Below are 23,154 nucleotides of genomic sequence, written 5' to 3' on the forward strand. Positions count from 1 at the left end.
CAACAGTCCTGTGGTAACTGTGGATCTCGGTCTCATGTTTCAAGGGCTCAGAACTGCCCTGCCCGTGGCCAGACATACCGCAGCTGCGGTAAGCAAAATCACTTTGCCAACGTCTGTCGATCTTCCCTGGCTGGGTCAGAGGGCCACATCCCCCAGTCTTCAACCGCCATCATTCACAAGGTGAGCTCTGGGCCAGTGTCATTCAAATCATGCACAGTCAACATTAATGATGTGTGCATCCCCCTGCTGTTGGACACCGGTGCAGGTGTGTCTCTCCTGAATGTTGATACCTACAGTCAATTTTTCGGTTCACTGCCACTGTCCGCACCCTCAGCTGTCCTCTGTGGGTATGGTGACTCCAAAATCGATCTGGTTGGCTCTCTCCAAGTGACTGTCCGCTATGGAACCAAGCTGGTGCCCAATGCAGTTTTTCATGTGGCGCGCCGTGGGGCCAACCTGATGGGCCTGGACCTGTTCTCTGCTCTGGGGTTCTCCCTCTTAGACACAAGGAGGGCAGCAATCCTGACTGTTGCCACACCTTGGCAGCAGAAGTGGCCATCGCTGTTTATGGGGCTGGGCTGCCTCTCCGCCTTCGCCCATCAACCTCTCCTCAACTCTGCTGTGAAATCTGTCATCCAACCACTGTGCCGCATCCCGTTGGCTCTCCGTGATGGGGTCTCCGCCGAGCTGCAACAACTGCTGGAAGCTGGCATCATTGAACCGGTGGACGCATCACCTTGGGTCTCAAACCTCGTGGTGGCTAAGATGAAGTCGGGGGGCCTGCGTGTCTGTGTCGATCTATGTGCAGTAAATAAGGCAGTGGTCCCTGATAAGTATCCATTGCCCACCTCAGAAGAACTCACTGCTCAGTTCTATGGCTCTGAGGTGTTCTCCAAGCTCGACCTCAGACAGGGGTACTTACAGGTGCCCCTCCACCCCAGCAGCCGAAACCTCACAGCCTTTGTGACACATGCAGGAGTGTTTCACTACACCAGGATGCCTTTCGGTCTCAGCTCCGCCCCTAGCTGCTTCCAGAAAATCATGGTCTCTGTGCTGGCTGGCATACTGGGCGTGGCCATTTATCTGGACGATATAGTGGTACACGGGCCCACCAGTGAAATCCACGACAAGCGCCTCAACATGGTCTTCGCAGCCCTGTCCAAGCACAAGCTAACTCTCAATGCTGAGAAATGTGTCCTCTCTGTGCCAGCCATCGAGTTCGTGGGGTTCCGGCTGTCAGCGAGCGGTGTAACTCCACTACAATCCAACGTGGACGCCATTCAGGCCATCCCTGAGCCTAGCTCGGCCGCCCAGGTCGCCTCCTTCCTGGGTATGACAAGTTACTACCTGAGGTTTCTTCCCCAGTACTCTGCGACCACAGCCCCCCAGCGCCAGCTCCTGCGGAAGGACGAGCCATGGGTGTGGTCAAAGGCATGCAGTGACGCTGTGCGTGATCTCAAGACTCAGCTGACTTCACCACCAGTGTTGGCTCACTTCGACATCTCCAGCTCTACCTTTGTGACCTGTGACGCATCAGCCACAGCGATAGGGGCTGTGCTGTCTCAAACCCAGCACGGTGTGGAGAAGCCCATCGCCTTCACCTCCCGTGCCCTCAACCTGACCGAGCAGCGGTACTCCGTGGGTGAGCGTGAGGCATTAGCCTGTATCTGGGCTTGTGAAAGGTGGCACCTCTACCTCTATGGCCGCTCCTTCACCCTCAGGACAGATCACCAGGCCCTGACAGCGCTGCTGTCCACATCTGGGACAGGCCACAAACCCCTGAGGCTGCACCGCTGGTCTGACCGCCTCCGCCAGTACAACTTCAGCCTGCAGTTCACCCCAGGCAGAGACAATGTTGTTGCCGACCTGCTCTCTCGCTCTGTCTCCACCCCAGCTCCACAGACGGACACTGACTGTGTGGAAAAGGACATTGTCCAAATGCTACACACACCCCTTCAGGCCACTGTCTCTCTGCAGAAGTTGAGGGCAGCCTCCTAACAGGACCCTGTCCTCTCCCAGCTCCGCACCTACATCCAGAACGGCTGGCCTCACAAGGTCCCAGAGGAGCTGGCTGCGTTCGCCCGAGTCAGACAGGAGCTCTCCTGCTGGAACGACACCTGCGTGGCACGTGGGTTTTGCACAGTGGTCCCAGCTGCTCTCCGTGCACGTGTTTTGAATACGGCGCATGAAGGCCACCTGGGCATTGTAAAACTGAAACAGCGCTGCCGAGACCTGGTGTGGTGGCCGAGGATAGACAGAGATATTGAGGCTCTGGTGAAGGACTGTTCTGCCTGCCTTGTGAGTGGCAAGACTGGCCACCAGGCTCCCCCACCCCTGCAACCTCTCGCCTGGCCCTCTCAGCCCTGGGAACACCTGCAGTTGGACATTTGTGGTGAGATCCATGGAGTTCCCCACCACCAACGCTTCATGGTGGTCGCCTACGATCTACACTCAAAATGGCCTGAACTCACCACTTCCGGCACTGTGACCTCACAGATCATCATCGACTTCCTGGACTCTCTTTTCTCTCACTGGGGCCTCCCAAAGACCATCACCACTGACAACGGCCCTCAGCTGGTATCTGCTGAGTTCACTGCTTATCTCGAAAGCAAGGGCATCCGTCATATACGCACTGCGTACTACCATCCCCAGGCCAATGGCGGCGTTGAACGTTTTCACCAGTCACTGAAGAACGGCCTAAGAGCATACATGACCCAAGGGTGCTCTTTCACGCAGGCCATCCGTCACACTCTGCTGCACTACCGGGCCACACAGCACTCGACCACAGGCGTCTCCCCAGCCTCTCTCATGCTAGGCCGGGAGCTGTGCATGCCCCTTGACAGGCTCCGCCCCTCCACACCCCAGGCACCTCCCTCTGGGGTCAGAGCCTCAGTCACTCGTCAGCAGACGCGGATGAAGCAACGGTTTGACCAGTCAAAACGAACCAGGGTGCCAGACATCAATGTGTCAGACTGGGTCAGGGTCCGCAGGCCCCACAGGGACAATAAAATGGCTTCATACTGGTCCTCTCCTCTCCAAGTCACCCGTCAGCTGGGCCCAGCCACCTACCTCCTCAGCGATGGCACTCGGTGGCACTCCAGTCGTCTACGGAAGGTGTCAGCTCCGCCACACACAGCTGGTGACACAACCTTAGCCATTCCCTCAGCATGGCGAGACGTCCCGGGGCTTCATGCAGCTCCTACACGGGCCCCAGACATTCCTGGGCCTCAGCTTCCCCTGCCTTCTCCCTCCCCACCTCGGCCTGCCCAGCGTCAGGCCGCCCCCCGACCTTTTCGCACACGTTTACGCCCTGGCCACCTAGAGGACTTTGTGTCAACCTTTCATGTTTGAAATCCTGCCGGGGGGGGGGGGGGGATGTTATGTCTGCACACATCGACAGTGCTGGATTTGATTTGGTGCTGTTCTATTGTGCTGGGATCGATTGGTGATGCCTGCGGGCTCTGGGTTGTTTGATCGGGTCTGCCTGTGATGCTGTGTCAGTCGAAATAAAGAATGCAACGTAGAGGTTGTGTCGAGCGACAGCGCTGTGTCCTGACGTGATTTCTAAATACAATAGTAGTATCGTTTGTAACGACTATGAATGAATAGACTCGCTAGCCCATGGCTAACGGGCTGGACCCTTTAGTCGACCGGTTAACATGATGCGGGAGACCCGGGTTCGCGTCCCGGCTGCGGCGGTTCCCGGCTGCCCCTAGAATCCGCACATTAATGCGATCAAAATTCAAATTTCTCTCGCGAAAATTTCAATTTGGGGTATGTGGTAGTGGGGTGTGGTTTAGCCTCGGCTGCAAGCAGAGAGAGTGGGCGTGGGTCGCGGGAGAGCCTCAGGTGTGCCAATTTATGTATATACTGACACTGACTAACAGCCACCGAGGCGAAACCAGAGAGAGACTCGGATAAATAAAACGCATTTGTTAAACCACCTAACCTGTGTCCGTCCCTCCATCTCAAAACCCTCCCGTGGCACGAGTCTTGCCTCAGGGTCAAAATGTTGGCGTTTACAGAGTCAATTATGCCTGTTCAGCGTCATTGTTGTTTATTCATTCATGATGCAGCGTTATTGGACGTGTCACTTGTAGCCTTAACTTAAGCAAGTGTGGCACTGTAGACGTTCATACAATGATGTTGACAATGGATTATGAAAAAGATTCCAGTAGTGACTGAAACATTTAACTTACCCAACAGTTCAAGAGCACGATTGGTCCACAGTGTTATTTTGGGTGTGTTTCAGAATTAGTTGATGGGGTTTCTCATTCTTTTTTTTTTTTTTGGACCCCCCCCCCCTTTTTCTCCCCAATTGTACTTTGCCAGTTACCCCACTCTTCCGAGCCATCCCGGTCGCTGCTCCATCCCCTCTGCCGATCCGGGGAGGGCTGCAGACTACCACATGCCTCCTCCGATACATGTGGTGTCGCCAGCCGCTTCTTTTCACCTTACAGTGAGGAGTTTCACCAGGGGGACGTAGCATGTGGTAGGATCACACTATTCCCCCCAGTCCCCCTCCACCCCGAACAGACACCCTGATCGACCAGAGGAGGCTCTAGTACTGCGACCAGGACACATACCCACATCCAGCTTCCCACTCGCAGACACAGCCAATTGTGTCTGTGGGAATGCTCGACCAAGCCGGCGGTAACACGGGGATTCGAACCAGCGATCCCCGTGTTGTTGGTAGGCAATGGAATAGACCGCCACGCCACCTGGATGCCTTAGGTTTCTCATTCTTTGATTACAACCGGTAAGTTTTACCCTCAATTACAGTCGTGTCCCTTTCATTGGGATGAATTACTCCAAAATACATCACTTATTTTCCCTGGGAATGCATTGATTTCTTCCTTCATGTTTTGGTGTTTTCCGGTTACTTCCCGGATGGTTCTGAAAAGCTTGACGGGCATAGCAACAGTAGCTAAGGGGGGTGGGACTTTGCGAAAGGTCAAGATGGATGCTTTTTTTTAATTCTCATGATGAGTGGGGTAGATAATTTCCAAGCGTGTGTGTGTGTGTGTGTGTGTGTGTGTGTATGCGTGTGTGTGTATCTTTCTCTCTGCCTTTGTTTTCTGAATATATTTTAGAGTGATGTCACTCTCAGCTGACTAGATACTGTCACTACAAGCCTTTGTCATTGTGGCTAGGTCCATCTATGTGTGTGTGTGTGTGTGTTTGCACGCGTGTATGTGTATGGTGGTGTCTGTGTGCGTGTATGTGTGTGGTTGTGTCTATGTGGCTGTGATTGTTTTTGAGAATGTGTTTGTCATTTTGTGTCCGCCCTTGAGGGGAGGCCACTGTGTTCTTGGTTAGTTTTAGAACTTGATGGTTCGTGAATGTCTCATTCTCAATGTTATTTTAGTGACTACTGGAATAGAGGAGCAAAGGAACCGAAGATAGGAGGCAATAGACATGGCAAGGTTATTTTCACGCCTCCCATATGACACATTTCTTAAATGAAGCAGTAGAATTAACATTTGGTCCCTTCACTTGCACTGTAAAATAAACTGATGAGCCAAAATGTTATGACCACATGCTTAATATGCTGGACTTGTCGGTTCAGCACATCCCACAGATGCTCACTCGGATTGAGATCTGGAGAATTTGAAGGCCAGGGCAACACCTTGAATACTTCATCATGTTCCTCAAACCATTCCCGAACAATGTGTGCAGTGTGGCAAGGTGCGTTATCCTGCTGAAAGAGGCCACTGCCATCAGGGAATACCATTGCCATGAAGGGGTGTACCTGGTCTGCAATGATATTTAGTTAAGGAGTACATGTAAAACTGATGTCTACATGAATGGCTTGGCCCAGGGTTTCCCAGCAGAACATTGCCCAGAGCATCACACTCCTTCCACCGGCTTGTCGTCTTCCCACAGGGCATCCTGGTGCCATCACTTCCCCAAGTAAACGACGCACACGTACTACACAGCCATCCACATGATCTAAAAGAAAATGGGACTCATCAGACCAGGCAACCTTCTTCCACTGCTTCAAGGTCCAGTTCTGACACACACGTGCCCATTGTAGGTGCTTTCAACCATGGACAGGGGTCATTATAGGCGCTCTGACCGGTCTGAGGCTACACAGCCCCATGCACAGCAGGGTGTGATGCACTCTGTGTTGTGACACATTCCTCCCGTAACCATCATTAACATTTTCTGTGACTCTTGCCACAGTAGACTTTCTGTTGGTTCCAACCAGACGGGATAGCCTTCGTTGACTTAGTGCATCGGTGAGCCTTGGGCACCCAACACCCTGTCACCAGTTTGTGGTTTGTCCCTCACCACTGCTGACTGAGAGCACCCCACAAGCCTTGCTGTTTCAGAGATGCTCTGAAGCAGTCGTCTGGCTATAACAATTTGGCTCTTGTCAAAGTCGCTCAGGTCTTTACTCCTGCCCATTTCTCCTGCATCCAACATGTTGACTACGAGAACTGATTGTTAATTATCATCTAATCTACCCAGACCTTGACATGTGTCCTTGTTTGGAGATGATCAACGTTGTCTAGTTCACCTGTGAGTGGTCATAATGTTTTGATTCATCAGTGTATATTCTTAATGATAAAGATAACAGTAACCCACTATACTGCAGTGTACAATAATAGATACATACTGTGCAAATTCTAGGTCCATATGCTAGTGTACTGTTCTACATGAGACTGAGACTGAGTGAGCACCAGAGTGACACAGAGCATGAAAGTGTCTGCACGAGAGACGGAGGAGATGGAGAGCTTTAATAATGGCTGATAAAATTAAATCGTTAAGATTTGTACCTACAGTATATGAACATATGGGATACTTTTTTCATTCACTCCCTTTCATTCTATCCATTTGTCTGTCTATCCTTCACGCATCTGACTTCTATATGGCATCAATTATTTACCCTGAGCAGATGAATATTTCAAAGGGTGCTAGATGGACTCTCTTCCCTCATTCTGTCCACCGCTTCCTCCGCCATCCTGTTCTGTCTTTTTTATCTCTCTCTACCGTAACTCTCTACACGCTCGCCCTTCCCCGATTCTTTCTCTCTCATCATATCTCTCTCTGCTGCCTCTATCCTTTGTGTGTGTGTGTGTGTGTGTGTGTGTGTGTGTGTGTGTGTGTGTGTGTGTGTGTGTGTGTGTGTGTGTGCGCGCGCGTGTGTGCGCGTGTGTGCGTCCACATCTGTGCTCTGTGCTCACATGCTTTGCCGTTTCCAGGTGTCTTTTTATGTGCTCGGCTCTTCGGATGTGACAGGCGCTGCATTGGGAGTGACTGTGTTTGTTGGGGATCTGGGAGACCTTTCCAGCCAGCTCCTCATTAAGAATAAATGGGCTGAGCCTCTCTCATATTTTCACTGTCAGGATGAGCCTCCCCTGCACTTTCACGTGTCTCCAACAGTCAGGGAGGAAATCCTCGAGGGTAGTCACACCAAACACAGTTTATGGAGACAGTCAGACATTGAGTACCCACGCACACGTTTTGCTCTGATGTTGTGTCATCTCAGCTCATTATGTACTATCTCCAAAATGTAAGGCAACTGAATTGTGCTACAACAGCTGATGTCATTTTATTTAGATAGGGGATATGTATTGAGACACACATGCAATGACACACATACACACACACACTTATGCACACGGGTGCTCACACACACACACATACACACATGCCTGCTCTCTCTCTCTCTCTCTCTCTCTCTCTCTCTCTCTCTCTCTCTCTCTCTCTCTCTCTCTCTCTCTCTCTCTCTCTCTCTCTGTCTGTCTCTCACGCACACACATAAATACACTGACACACATGCACACATGTGCACACATGCACGTACACTGTCACATGTGTATGCACAAATACACACACACATCCACACGCACACTGTCTCAACACAAACATACACATATAATTATACAAAGTAATTGCTGTCTGAGATTATAAGAGAAGGTGTTGGGAGATATTTTTTACATGCTCCTAAAAACTACTGAAATCCCGATTCCCTTTGGCACATTGCAACATAGCTCATCAACATGGGGATCGTTTTGTTATTAAAACATTTATTTTATGTTGAGGATGGAGTTAAGATAAAGACAAGGATGCAGCAAGCGGTTATTTTCTAATATTTATTTTAGATCACCGTTCTAATATATGGAGATGATCAGATGTGGTATAGACCGGTAAAACTACCCTGTAATACACATTGAGAAAAATTGTGCAAACAAACAGACAAACAAACAAACAAACAACCCCACCTGTAAACACTCCAGCTAGTCTCAGTATGATTGCGGTAGCTGATGGTGTCCGCCCCTAATTGTATGGGTTGATCAGTAATGACAACAATGGTTCAAGCATGTAGCGAACACTTTAATTCGGTAGCTTAATTAGTCATCAGTTTGTTTTGGAAACTGGTCAGCTTTGCACGGTGCCAAATAATGACAACCAGAGTCCACATTTGGTGTTCCTTTGTTAACGTATCAACATCAGCCAAGCGGACATGTAAAAATGCTCGCAAGCATCTCCCACCGCTGTTATCATCATCATCATCATCACCGTCGTCGTCGTCATCATCGTCGTCATCATCAGAGCCCAGATCTACAGGGACATGACATGAATATTTTCCGTTTAATCTAGGATTAGAAACCGGGGTTCAAGCTGGTCAGCGATGGAGAGACAGAGATGGGACACGGGTGCGGGGAGGAGAGAGGCGGGAGGGGTAGATGGAGATAAAAGAGCGAGCAGAGGAGAGAATAATTAGAGGTCCAAACGTGACAGCTGGGGCAGAGAATTGTTCGTCTTGAGCGTTCCTCTTCTCGCCCCACCATGTTGCACCCTCTCTCTTTCTCACGTGTCCCCGTGTCCCTGTCTGGCTCTGTGGAGAGCGCTGTCCCGCTAGTGTGTGTGTGTGTGTGTGTGTGTGTGTGTGTGTGTGTGTGTGTGTGTGTGTGTGTGTGTGTGTGTGTGTGTGTGTGTGTGTTATTGCAGGATTATAGTGTTTTTCTGTTGCCTGCGTCCGGCTGTGCTGCAATCTGTTTGCTCTCTCTCTCTCTCTCTCTCTCTCTCTCTCTCTCTCTCTCTCTCTCTCTCTCTCTCTCTCTCTCTCTCTCTCTCTCTCTCTCTCTCTCTCTCTCTGCCTCTCTCAATCTCACTCGTCATGGGAAACAGGACGTTCGGCCCCACACACATCTAATCTCATGTACCAATGAGAGGATGATATAGCGTGTGTGTGTGTGCATGCATGGGTCTGTGCGTGCATGTGTGTGTGTGATTCTCGAGTCTGTCTTCTTGTATGTCCCTTGCAGATTCTACAAGTCCTCTCTGACTTTGGTTGTTCCTGTGCACATGAGATCACAGACACGCAGACTGCCCGAAGTAGAAATTAGTCTTCTCACTCTCCTTCTCTTTCTCTTTCTCTCTCTCTTCTCTCACTCTCTCTTTCTTTCGCGCCCGCTCGCTCTCACACTTTCTCTCATCTGTCTTCTGTCTCTCTCTCTCTCTCTCTCTCTCTCTCTCTCTCTCTCTCTCTCTCTCTCTCTCTCTCTCTCTCTCTCTCTCTCTCTCTCTCTCTCTCACTCGCTCACTCTTGCTGTCTTTCTCTGTCTCGCTGTCTCCGTCTGTCTGTCTGTCTGTCTGTCTGTCTGTCTGTCTCTCTCTCCCCGGGTCTGGCCGAGTGCCAGAGTGACCACAGAGCAGTGACAGTGCAGGCTCAGATAATAGACCCCCCCCCCCACAGGGACACAGACATAGAGAACCACAGATTCCCTCACACACAATGTCAGTGAAGACATCGTAGCCTGTCTCCTGTTCTTACTATTACCAGAGGGATGTTTCTTGTTACTGCAGTGGGGGCAGTTGTTGTCATATTAGCAAAATATCCGGCAGTGTCCTTGCTTTCACAAGATTGCAATGTTTTGTTTTTTTAATCTAGATATAGGAATGTTTTTATTCTGCCAGCAACAATTGGATTTAGTACAGGCTCAACCTGGAATGCTTATTTTCCCTAGCTGGCTTAGAGCATTTGTGTGTTTTTGAACTACTCATGCCACTAATACTAGTCTTGTCATGTAATCAATATTTCTACATTATATTCACAGGGCCTCTGTAAAAATCCATAACTGTATTCTAGACATTATAAATAAAAATGTATATGTAGGGTCCTGATCGATACACATATATTATAATGGATCCCGTCAAATCAAAGCATTTTGTCAACCAAGGATTTAATTTACCCAATGACCTTGAAAAATTAAGGGGGAAACAAGGCTCAGGAAGTAAAGTTTTACTTTTCAGCATTTTTTCCCCCTTCTTAGCATCTCACTGTAGACTGACGAGGTCAACCAACAGTCCACGCTCATGACATCCCGTCGGTATGAGTGAAGGCATTGTCATGGGTTTTAGGCTGATCTAGGCATCACTGAGCTCATTTCAGTCCGTTTCTGTCATTGAACAAGACAATAATACTTCATCCCCCATTTCCTTTTCCTCTCTGTCTGTTTCTCTCCTCAGGTTGACGGATCTGTCAGGCTTGATCACGGATGGGCCAACCAACTATAAGTACAAGACCAAGTGTACCTGGCTAATAGAGGGATAGTAAGTACCTTGGGTTTCATCTCGCACATCATCACTAATTGCATGTGTTTAATTCTGGTAAGCTATGTGGTGTTACACAACTGGGTTAACAAGGGCTTCAAAAGAAGGGTTTTTTTGTTTTTGTGAACAGGGATATTTTGGTTATGAATTTGGTAGGCAGTGGTGTTCAACCCATTCATCAGGTGCCTCGGTACTGCTGGTTTTCCCTTCCACCAAATAGTCAATCACATTCACCTGTTGTAAATGAGATTCCCAATTTAGTCGATTCCCGATCAGAGAATCGGATCAAGAATCACATCCAATATTGGATCGAGAATCAGTATCTGCCGATACGGATTCCTGGTCCAATATTTATATTTTTTTCTGCATAATACAGCTGCACGGTGCACACTTTGAGTACATTATAGTTAGCAAACTAATCCAATTAGATAAGATATGCATGTCAATTTTATAGCTCTGCATTAAAAAATTGCATCATAGCTGTATGTTAATGGTTTACATTGTATTTGTTTTGTTTTGTTTTTTTTACAAAATAACAACATAAACAGCTATAGAATTGATACATTAGCTCTCAAACAGTAACATGTGAACTCATAGTATTCCTTTGAATGATTTCTTTTTAAATGTCTTATTTAATAAGTTGTGCTGAAGTTAGCCTCGATACTATTACTTCAACAAACACTGGCATTGCCGCCATTACAACTGGCTGTTGGCCTGCTTTCATTTTTCAGTTGAAAATAAGTCCACAGTGCAGATATTTTAGCCGCTTATCATTGTTGACTTTTCAAAAAGATGCTGCTCACTCCTGCAAGTTGTGTGTAATGTCAGTTTACAACACTGAGAATAAATAGGACATGTTGGGGTGTTTATGGCACCTCCATGACAGCTGGTGCAGATGGAGCGCAAGCGGCTAAAATAAACAAAGGACTGGAATTTGGCCGGGCTTAATATAGCCGATATCGATCATGTAAAATTAGATTTGGTCTGCTCCAATACCGATCTCTTGGATCAGGTTGCCACATCCTTAAGAAATATAATAAACTAATAGAAAACCAGCGGTAGTGGTGGTACTCGAGGGCCAGATTGAGAAGCACTGGCCTGCAGAAGAGCTTAACAAAGCAGCTCTAAATGTGAGGTTCTCCCCTGTGTAGAACAGAAATATCACTAACATTGATTGTTCCAGACAAACTAAGTGAGTGTGACGGTGAGGGTTTCTCTTTTTCGAGCTATCGTTAACACTGGATTTAAAAATATTATTTCAGGGTGTCCGGGTAGCGTAGCGGTCTATTCCGTTGCCTAACAACATGGGGAACTCTGGTTCGAATCCCTGTGTTGCCTCCGGTTTGGTCGGGCATCCTTACAGACACAATTGGCTGTGTCTGCGGGTAGGAAGCCGGATGCGTGTGTGTCCTGATCGCTGCACTAGCGCCTCCTCTGGTCAGTTGGGGCGCCTGTTCAGATGAACTGGGGGGAATAGCGTGATCCTCCAACGTGCTACGTCCTCCTGGCGAAACTCCTCACTGTCAGGTGAAAAGAAGTGGCTGGCGACTCCACATGTATCGGAGGAGGCATGTGGGAGTTTGCAGCCCTCCCCGGATTGGCAGAGGGGGTGGAGCAGCAACAGGGATGGCTCGGAAGAGTGGGGTAATTGGCCAGATGCAATTGGGGAGAAAAAGGGGGAAAAAATCCAAAAATAAAATTAAAAAAAAGTATTTCATGCATAGTAACAATTGCCCTCTTCCTTTTATTTCACTTGCAGCATATGATGATCAACCAAGTTCGATGTGGAATCAGAATGGTTTTTGCTTATTGGTATTTCTACTGGCTAAATGATTGTGAAAGGTATGAGATGACTTGGTGAAAACTTGAACTTCATGCAGCGAGCTCTGCCCGTAAAGCCAGGGCAAAATGTCAGTAGGGAAAATCATCGTTCACAGATGGTGGATATAGTCAACAAAAGGGATAAATCTTAATAGATGAAAAGATACATAATCATCAACAGTTTCTTTGTTCATACTCAACTATTTTTCGCCTGTTGGCTCTCTTTCCTTTTTTTTCTCCCTCTCTCTCTGTCTCTCTCTGTCTCTCTCTGCTTACTCTTCATTCAGTCCAAATGCAGTGCTGAGACTCCGCTTCAAACACTTTGCTACCGAGTGCAGCTGGGATCATATGTATGTGTATGATGGAGACTCAATATACGCCCCCTTGATAGCCGTCTTCAGGTAAGTGGCCATCAAGCATCAACAGACGTGGGGCTTTTCAGGGAAGAGTCATGTATAAGGGGGAGATGGCTCTCACCACTACACCAACATTGCAGTGCATTGGCAATATGTGGCACAAGATTACATCATGACCTTGACTGACCTTTTTTCAGCTCAGAATGACCTTGGGTAGCATAGCGGTTTATTCCATTTCCAACCAACATGGGGATCGCTGGTTCGAATCCCCGTGTTACCTCCGGCTTGGTTGGTCACTGCACTTGCGCCTCCTCTGGTCAGTCGGGGCACATGTTCAGGGGGAACTGGGGGGAATAGCGTGATCCTCCTACGCACTGTGTCCCCCTGGTGAAACTCATCACTGTTAGGTGAAAAGAAGCTGCTGGCGATGCCACATGTATCAGAGGAGATGTGGTAGTCTGCAGCCCTCCCCGGCTTGGCAGGGGGAAAAAGGGGGGGAAATCCCCCCCCCCCAAAAAAAGAATGACCTTGAACATATGTTTTGGGCTTTGTAAAAAATGATAAACATATAAAAAACAAGCTGTAAGCCAACAGTGATTTATCTGGCTGCTGTCTGCTGTATTGTGGGCAGACCTCTTACTGCAGTGGTGTTGACACATGGCGGTAAAGTAGGAATGGAACGGTTCATTTGGGAAGTAGGGGAAATGGCGTGGTATCACGAGGTCAGTAAAACTATATATAGGCTTTAGTGCTAAAAAAAAAAACCAAGCTTGGATTATATATGGTTATTAAACTACACATTGGAAATGGTAGCAGTGGAAAAGATTCATTATAGGCTACTACACATTTACAATGTGTACATTGATCATAGCAGACAGGCTAGATTTTTTTTTTTTTTAAAGAACCCCTTAAAACCCACAAAAAATAGAAAACCCATGCTGACAAAGAAATGAGATATTATTATCCCCGCCAGGCAGATAGACTGGAGGGATTATGGGTTTGGTAACGTGTGTGTGTGTGTGTGTGTGTGTGTGTGTGTGTGTGTGTGTGTGTGTGTGTGTGTGTGTGTGTGTGTGTGAGTGAGAGTCCGCGGCTATTCTCGCTTACAACTGGACCTATCATACTTTTTTTTGTGCAGTTATGAATGACTGTATGATGAAGAACCTCTCATGGTTGCGGCAATTCAAAACCTTTGAAAAACGTTCTCGGTATCGCCGCTCTCATCATTCTCTCTCTAGCTCGCTTGACCAACGCTGCTCTCTGCCGCTGCCTGATCTAAGTCAACAGTGCGCATGCATGACTCACATCTATAGTTTTTTTTTTGTGGATTTTCCCCCCTTTTTCTCCCCAATTGTATCCAGCCAATTACCTCACCGATCTCTGCTCCACTCTCTCTGCCAATCCGGGGAGGGCTGCAGACTACCACATGCCTCCTCTGATACATGTGGAGTCACCAGCTGCTTCTTTTCACCTGACAGTGAGGAGTTTCATTAGAGGGACGTAGTGTGTGGGAAGATCACGTTATTCCCCGCAGTTCCCCCTCCCCCCTGAACAGGCGCCCCGACTGACCAGAGGAGGCACTAGTGCAGTGACCAGGACACATACCCACATCCGGCTTCCCACCTGCAGACACGGCCAATTGTGTCTGTAGGGACGTACGACCAAGCCGGAGGTAACACTGGGATTCGTAACGGCGATCCGCATGTTGGTAGGCAACGGAATAGACCGCCACGCCACCTGGACGCCCCTCGCATCTAGAGTTGACTTGGATCGGGCAGCGACATGATCGAAAGTTATAAAAAGAATTTTGACAATCCAAAAAATGCAAAAGTTATTTATAAATAAGAGCAACTTCCTCTAGGTTGCAGCCAAAACAGGAAGTGTTGTATATTCTTGTTGCTGCCCGATCTGAGTCAACTGTAGATCTGAATTGTGCATGCACAAGCGTAAACGATTTACCCAGCTTTATGATATGAAAATAAAGACAGGCTAGGGTCAGACCAAAATGTTTGCATAGCAAACCTTCTCTTTTTGGAAAGTGCAAGTTCATTCGTGCGAGGGTCCGCCTAGGAGGCTGCACATCCACAGACTGACAGGGAAAACATTTTTATTAGATAGATTTTTTAGCTTGAGTGCTGCATGTTAAACACTTTTCCCCCCATATTTCCATTCAGTTGACTTGGGTGCTGTGCATAAGTTTTATAATGGCAGAAAAAACACTGTTTTTTTTGTCCATGTGTGCATTTATCTGTCTGCTGCTAATCTCTCATACTACTGGGCCTGTCAGCCTAGTAGTGTTTGTGCACAGTTATGACTGTATGATCAAGGACCTCTCATGGTCGCGGTGATTCAAAACCTTCGAAAAACCCGTTTTACACACATTTGAGTGCCAACTCCTCAGTCCGAGCACTGGAGAAAGGAAATTACCCAGGCAGTGCCTCCATAATTTCCCTTCTCCTGGTAGGTGAAAAAAGTGGTGGTTTATCGGCAAGTCTGAGCACTGGCGAAGGGGAGATACGCCTGGCGGAGATCTGCACTCTACTGAGTGCACTCTTCTAGTCGCACACTGCAGTGTTGTTCTAGTCTAAAGCTTATCATTATCATACTTTTAATAGAGTCCGCACTTACCATAATGCAGTCTCTTTATCTTGCTACTGTCCAAAAGTGCTTTCAGGAATTCTGCTCTATTTTGAAAATGGCTCAGATTTTTTGTTTTGTTTGTCTCTTCTCTCTTGCTGTTTTCTCATTCCCTACCCTTTTTTCAGTTGCTGTTTTTAAACTGGACTTGTAAAGCAAACAGTCTCAACCAGTATACTTTTGATCAATAGTTCAAAATAAAATGATAATTGGACTGTGTTTATATAGCGCTTTTCTAGTCTATCGAGCACTACAATGCATGCCTCACGTTCACCCAGTCACACACACGTTCATGCACTGATGGCAGATGCTGCCATGTAAGGTGCCAACCTGCTCATCAAGAGCAGTTGGGGGTTCAGTGTCTTGCTCAAGGACACTTCGACATGCTCTCTGGAGGAGCCGGGGATCGAACCAGGAACCTTCCAATTACTAGACAACCCGCTCTACCCCCTGAGCCCATGCCTCCCCATGTTGTCTGTTTCTTAAAAACCTTCTCATAGCAAAATTGACTCTAATAGTTTTGATGTAGTAGTTTTGACACACAATGGTAACACAAAGGTAACCTTTCAGCAGAGCTGTACTAGTCTAGATGACTTTAAAGCAATGAAAGCATGCACAGTTGGGCAAGTTCAATGTTTGCTGCCTGCTGGTGGGGTCACATAGCAAGATACAGTAGATCTATTTAATTAGTATCCCATGCATCTTAATAATAACGCAGGACATGGACGCACACACATGTTGCATGTGTGTGCATACAACGTGTGTGCTACTTTAGGGTTGCAACCTGCCTAGGAGGTTGTTTTCCTACAGATGAAATAGGTAAAATGTCTAATCAACATGTCTAAAATAGTATTTTCTTGATAAAGAAGTTAAACTCTTCCTGGTCTTGCCCCCCCCCGTCTCTCTGTCTCTGTCTCTCTTTCTATACTTCTCTCCATTTCCCCTTGCTCCATCTTTCTGTCTGTCTCTCTCTCTCTCCCTCCTCTGTCTGTCTGTCTGTCTGTCTGTCTGTCTGTCTGTCTGTCTGTCTGTCTGTCTGTCTGTCTGTCTCTGTCTCTCTCAGTGGTCTAGTAGTTCCAGAGACCAGGGATAATGAGATGGTCCCAGAGGTGGTGGCGACATCTGGCTACGCCCTGCTCCACTTCTTCAGCGACGCTGCCTACAACCTGACCGGATTCAACATAGCCTACTCGTAAATCTCAACCTCCACTTCTCTCACTCTCTCTCATTCTCCTCGCCCCCGTCACCCCTCTCGGCTGTCTGACAGTCGGTATATGCACATGCAGTACTGTGAGCAGACAGGCCTACAAAAACAACAAAAAACCATCACGCACACTCACACCCCATTACTCACACAAATGCACACAAAATACACATACACGGTGTATACTGTCTTTGTGTGTCTACACTTCTACCTGTCTTCATCCTTTGTGTGAATGTGTGTGAGTCCCTCTATGTCTCACACATACACACATACACACACATGCACACACACACACTAGCCATAAAGCAGTAATGATTGCTGTTGTAATTGGTTGGGGTTGTGGCCATTCAGTCAATCACCTTGTTCCCTGTTGGAAGACTGAATGGTTTGTGTGTGTGTGTGTGTGTGTGTGTGTGTGTGTGTGTGTGTGTGTGTGTGTGTGTGTGTGTGTGTGTGTGTGTGTGTGTGTGTGTGTGTGTGTGTGTGTGTGTGTGTGTTTGTGCGTGTGTGTGCGTGCGTGCGTGTGTGCATACATGTGCATGCGCACATGCTCGCTCATGTATCTGTGGTTGGTGGGGTAATGGGAGGGGCGGGGGCACATAAAGTACAATTGCACAGCCTCAAGGCCATCAACAAACGCACACACAGACACGCTCAAGTGTACACACACAAGCATGCAGGCTCACACACTTATGCACACACAGTGGGACGATAAAGAGTTTGGTTGTCATGACAACTTGTCACAGCAGTGAACCTGTTTTTTTGTGTCAATTAAAAGGCCTTGTGTCGCTATTGGACCTTCACACCCCCTCCCTCCTCTCCTGTCTCTATGCCTCATTTCAGTCTCTTTCAACCATCTCAAAGTATGATGATGGATGGAGGGATGGACTCCTATTCTTTTTCCTATGTTGGGCTGGGCAAGTGTGCTGTCCAGTTACATATTTGCCCAGCCCATCCTTTAAAACCATAGAGGTGTGTGTGTGTGTGTGTGTGTGTGTGTGTGTGTGTGTGTGTGTGTGTGTGTGTGTGTGTGTGTGTGTACTCGCATGAGCACTGCTGCCCAATTAGGCCCATAGGTTCACCAGCTGGCTGGTATTGACATGGGCTACCACAGCGTTTCCATCCTGGAAGCAACACAATTTTGCGTTGCCTGCTGCTTGAACGCTGATGTGTAACCACAGTAGTCGCTAATCTATAGGATCTACCTCTACCCAGCTCAACACATGTTTATTGTGGGTGTACATAAGTCACAGAACTTCTTCCATCACGGTTAGTGTTTGTCATACTTGATGAGAGACACATATATAGCTGTGTGTGGTGAAGTTGAGACATTCCCCTGTGCATGGAGGGAGAAGGAGGGGGGGGGGCAAACATACACAGTGCACCTTAATATAAACGTACCTGTTGTCACTGGAGGTAAACAATAAAAATATTTCTCCAGATTTAATCTCTCTCTCTCTCTCGCTCTCTCGCTCTCTATCTGTCCTTGTCTCTGTATAAGCTCTGATTAGGGCTTTCGCTCTCTCTTTTCAACACTCTCTATCTGTCTTCTTTATTGCTCCATCTCTCTGGGGTGTCCTGATGCGTCAGCAGGCTGAGACGTGCAATGTACTGGCAACCCATGGATTCAAATCCGGATCACGATTTTCCTCTCTGTCCTGTTTACAATGTTACTCTCACTGGAGCGTTATTCAATAAAATAGAAACGCCACTGAAATGAATGAAAATATCTTCTCTTCCTTGATTTGTAACTCGATTTTCTTTCTCTTTCTTTTTCTCTTTCTCTCATACCCTCCAGGATAAACTCGTGCCCTAACAACTGTTCGGGTCACGGCAGATGCAGTGCGGCGAACTCGGTGTCCGGCCGCATGTACTGTGAGTGTGACGAGTACTGGAAAGGAGAAGCCTGTGACATCCCTTATTGCAGGGACAACTGCGGCAGCCCAGACCACGGCTACTGTGACCTGACCGGAGAGAAGCTCTGTGTCTGCAACGACAGCTGGCAAGGTAAGGGAGCGGGGTGAGTGGCACGGGGCAGCAAATGGAATTTAATCAGGGAGATTAAACGCACAGATCTGGATGAAGCCCCATGAGTGGGTTTTGAATGAGCTGGGAGGTGTAATGCTCAGCTAAGGTCTGGCTGGGGGGTAGGGGGGGGCTGGATGCGAATCTGGGAGGGGGTTATGCATGGGACTTGGCAGCGGAGTCAGAAGGAGGAGAGGAACGAAAGGGAGGACCGCGGGAGAAAACTGAAGGAGAGGTGTAAAGGGGTACATAACTAGAGGGATGGGTTGAGGCCAGAGCATGGGGGAAGTGCGGTGTGTGTGTGTTTGTGTGTGTGGGGGGGGTTTACATCTGGTTCAGATGGTAGACTTGGAAAATCATAAATACCTTCTCCATTATGCTGTAGACTTTAAAACAGTGCCTTTTATGGAACTTAAACTCCTGTCTCTGTAACTGTACATTCAGAGCCATTGTCTGTCTGAATCCCAATGCCCTGCATGAATGAATAGTCGTCATGTGTCAGAATTATATCGTGTCAAGAAGGCGATTGGCATTTGTGTAATTATGTCTACATTAGAAAAAACAATCCTCCAAACATTCTGTAACAAACAATTTGAAATATTAAAAATAAATGCTCATTGATTTGTATTTTTCTTTCGTCGTGGATGTCAAAAGTTTTAAATATTTTTAGATGAACAAATAGTTTCTCAGTGACTGTGTGAACATAGCTGGTAAGGTGAGAGCAATGGTACTATGAGCAGTGACCACTGGGTTAGATGATGAAGCACTGCCCCCTACCGGATAAATGATCTCAGTACACATGACAGTAACAAAGCCACACGTTTATATCATTAGTGCTATTTTAGAGGAGGAGAGGGATGAAAGCAAGCCAGACCTGCTTGGTTTTCCTTAATAGTTTGGACCTGATATTTATGTGCCATATAAAATGTAACTTGATCGATCGATTGATTGATTGATTGATTGATGTTGGTCTGCAAACACATTAAACCATTTTGATATGGTGAGGGGAAAGAGTGGAAACACGATGTAGCATTGTTGATATTCACCTTTCATTTAAATGGCTATCACTGAAATGGTGGGAAGATTGTTTCAAGATTTCAGTCAAAAATTAGGTTAGCGACTTTGAAATACAAATTAAAAGCTACTCTTGCAAGATGGTCGTTGACATACAGTAACGGTAAAAGTCACAATGGAGCGAGCATCTTGCAAGATGGTCGTTGACATACAGTAATGGTAAAAGTCACAATGGAGCATTTCTCAAGGCTTTGCTGGAGGCTTTTATGTTGAAAATACGGATGTTTTTTGCAATACAATGTAATCATATTTTTTTCAGTAACAAACATAAAGCAACACAAAATGCATCAAAACTGACGTATATAAAAAGAGAAACAGGAATCAGGAACAACTTATTTAAAATTTACAAAAGTTTAGACAAGAAACATTTCAAGCTCATTCAGAGGGACTTAAAAAGAGAGAGCAGCTTAAGTGCCTTGCTTTAAGGCCCTTAGACAAGAGAGAGTGTCTGACTGTCTGATGATCAGACTGTCAGCTTCAGACCGTCACCACTAGACTGCTCCACCAAAAGAAATCAGACGTGGAGATTGAATCAAAACACCACGTTTATGCCTTTGTGTCATGGCTGGGACACACTGACATTGCTGCACATCTGTGGATGTTTGAGTATGAACCATTTATTAAAAAAAAAAGTCATTATTGATTTTTAGTTGGATCTTTGCAGATTAAATGGCTGCATTTATACTTAATCGGTCAAAAAAGAAATGCTAGCTGTTCAGATGAAAATAGCACTGCATATGCTATAACTTACTGTATGCTCGTAGTGTTTGTTGGAGTGTAAGGCTGTTTTTAAAACTCCATGTGATACCTTTGTTTTGGTGAAATATTAACTATTATGTGTTATGAGTTTTAAATGGGCTGTTAGAGATGCAACAACACATTCAGATTAATTAGAGATCCTTCACAATAGCCTATTCTAATTGCTGGTGTATTGGTAAGTACACTGGTGGGAAATATTCGTGTTGCTGAGGAAGTGATGCGTTTTACATAATGTCCTGGTACCCTTAGTAGCCGCCAGAGGCCTTGTGGCTGCTAATGCTAATTTGTCTGGTAATTTAAAATAGCATCTTTTGTTAATGTAGTTTGTAAAGAACACAAATTGTTAATGACATAAAAACCTTATTACCATTCTGTTTGTTTGTGTTGTCCACCATACACGCTTGTATGTTTGACATCATTACAAGTGTGACCGCAGTGTAAGCCTAATTCTTGACCAGCGTGCTTCTATGGTGGCAAGTTATCATATGGACCTTCTAAGAGATGGCTATTAGAAGTAATAATCTCAGATAGGGTCATCACTGGTTGAATGAATGATGTGTTTGTGTACATGTCTTAAGATACAATAGTGTATGCAATGATTTTCCTAACCGTGTTTCCTTCAAAACTAAAACACCAAAAAAACACTGTTATATATATATATATATATATATATATATATATATATATATATATATATATATATATATACACACACACACACACACACACACACGTTTACAGACATAAGCATCATACCAGCACTGATTGGTCGAGCAGGGAGAAAATATGGGAGCGTGACGTCAACATGAAACCAAAATGATAGTACGCAGAAAAGAGCTGTCATGTTTATATAGTGTACACAGACACACCACAAGATGCAAGAGACATAGAAAAAAACAAGTGGCTTTTCTGCTGTATTTTGTTTGCTGTTTCATTTGTTTTTCTTTGCCCTTTTGTTGGCACATTTCTTCAGCAATCCTTATGTGATTTTGGCTTTGTCAACACCAATGAGTGCTGCATGCCAGTAGGCAACACCTATGTGCCAATGTCAGTATCAATGAAACGCATACACTCTTTAAGCACTAAGATGTTAAAGTCGGACTGGAATCACTTATTACTTTAGTCATCATGCATTTTGTACTGCCTTTTTCCATTGGAAAAGAATAGAAATTAGGGGGTCATATTTTCAAAGTGCTCTCGTGAATTTTTTGTAAAACAATTGAACCCGGCCCAATCACTGCCATTTTTGGAGTTCCCAGTGAGGGCGTAGACATCGCTACACCCAAGCTAACTCTATAGCATTTGCCTCACTTGAAGCCTGCAGACTTGTTCCCCACAGCTGGAAGTCTGATAAGCTCCCATCATTCACAAGTTGGATCAAAGAAGTGCCATCTTTAATTCCATTAGGAAAATTCGGATATAACAGATGTGAGTCCCGTCAGGAATGTATGGATGTCTGGTCTCCCTTTATAGAAGTCACTCTTGCTCCATCTTTTTTAAAAATACCAGAAGAGATCTCTTTCCTCCCAATTACAGCAACTACCCTTTTTATTCTAAGTATTAGGACTAGGAATGGGTGATGCTTTGATAATTCAGGATAATTTAGCTGGAATAAGTGCCTCCTTATTCATGTGTTATTGTTGATGAGCCTGTCCACCTATGTCCGTCTGTACTTAAATATGTGTATTGAGATGTGTGGGTATGTATAGCTCTGTAATTGTGTATAGAATGTGTATATCTATGTTTGTGTGTGTGTGTGTGTGTGTGTGTGTGTGTGTGTGTGTGTGTGTGTGTGTGTGTGTGTGTGTGTACATGTTTGTATGCATATATGTACTTAGCACTAGGTATCTGACTATTGAGTGGTTCCAACTGTAGGCCCTTTGTTTTCATACATGTTTAATTGATGATTTTGTTTGTCTTGTTGTTTTCTTTTTCTTTTTTCCTTTCTCTGATGTGTGTTTTTTTGGGGGGGGGTTGTGTGTTTTAATTTTTGTGTATATATTTTTCAGAAGAAAAAAAAAACAACCTAAATATAAAGTTTAAAAAAGAAATTTTTGTTGCTTGTGATGTGAGGACCAGCTCATGAATATTAATGAGGACTAGACCACGCCCCCAACGGAGACAATTGAGAGACAGTTGAGAACAGTTATGGATAAAGGTATACAAACAGACAGTATTAGTCATTTACTAATTCAAAAAGGAAATGCTGCTGAATATGTTTTATTAATTGTTAGGGTGGCACGGTGGCACAGTGGTTAGCGCAGTCACCTAACAGCAAGAAGGTTCTGGGTTCGAGCCCCAGGGTAATCCAACCTCGGGGGTCATCCCGGGTCGTCCTCTGTGTGGAGTTTGCATGTTCTCCCCGTGTCTGCATGGGTTTCCTCCAGGTGCTCCGGTTTCCTCCCACAGTCCAAAGACATGTAGGTCAGGTGACTCGGCAGTACTAAATTGCTCCTAGGTATAAATGTGTGTGTGTGTGTGTGTGTGTGTGTGTGTGTGTGTGTGTGTGTGTGTGTGTATATATGTCAGCCCTGTGTGATGGACTGGTGTCCTGTCCAGGTTGTCTCCCCACCTGCCGCCCAATGACTGCTGGGATAGGCTCCAGCATCCCCGTGACCCTGAGAGCAGGATAAGCAGTTGGGATAACGGATGGATGGATGGATGGTTGTTTGACATGAAAAGTTAAATCTGATTAATGATTTCCACCCTAAC

The 23,154-nt window shown here is 46.2% G+C and overlaps 1 protein-coding gene across 1 annotated transcript in view; it reads left to right on the forward strand.

Annotated features, from left to right (window-relative positions):
• The window catches only part of atrnl1a (attractin-like 1a), a 436,027-nt gene that overhangs the window by 25,443 nt on the left and 387,430 nt on the right, over positions 1 to 23,154 (forward strand). Inside the window, exons 2-5 of the mRNA XM_056291780.1 lie at positions 10,483 to 10,566; positions 12,675 to 12,788; positions 16,444 to 16,572; positions 18,383 to 18,591. Of these exons, the coding sequence (XP_056147755.1) occupies positions 10,483 to 10,566; positions 12,675 to 12,788; positions 16,444 to 16,572; positions 18,383 to 18,591 (536 nt within the window). The remainder of the gene's footprint in view (positions 1 to 10,482; positions 10,567 to 12,674; positions 12,789 to 16,443; positions 16,573 to 18,382; positions 18,592 to 23,154) is intronic.

Source organism: Lampris incognitus, chromosome 13 (genome assembly GCF_029633865.1).
Source record: "Lampris incognitus isolate fLamInc1 chromosome 13, fLamInc1.hap2, whole genome shotgun sequence".
Taxonomy (NCBI): Eukaryota; Metazoa; Chordata; class Actinopteri; order Lampriformes; family Lampridae; genus Lampris; species Lampris incognitus.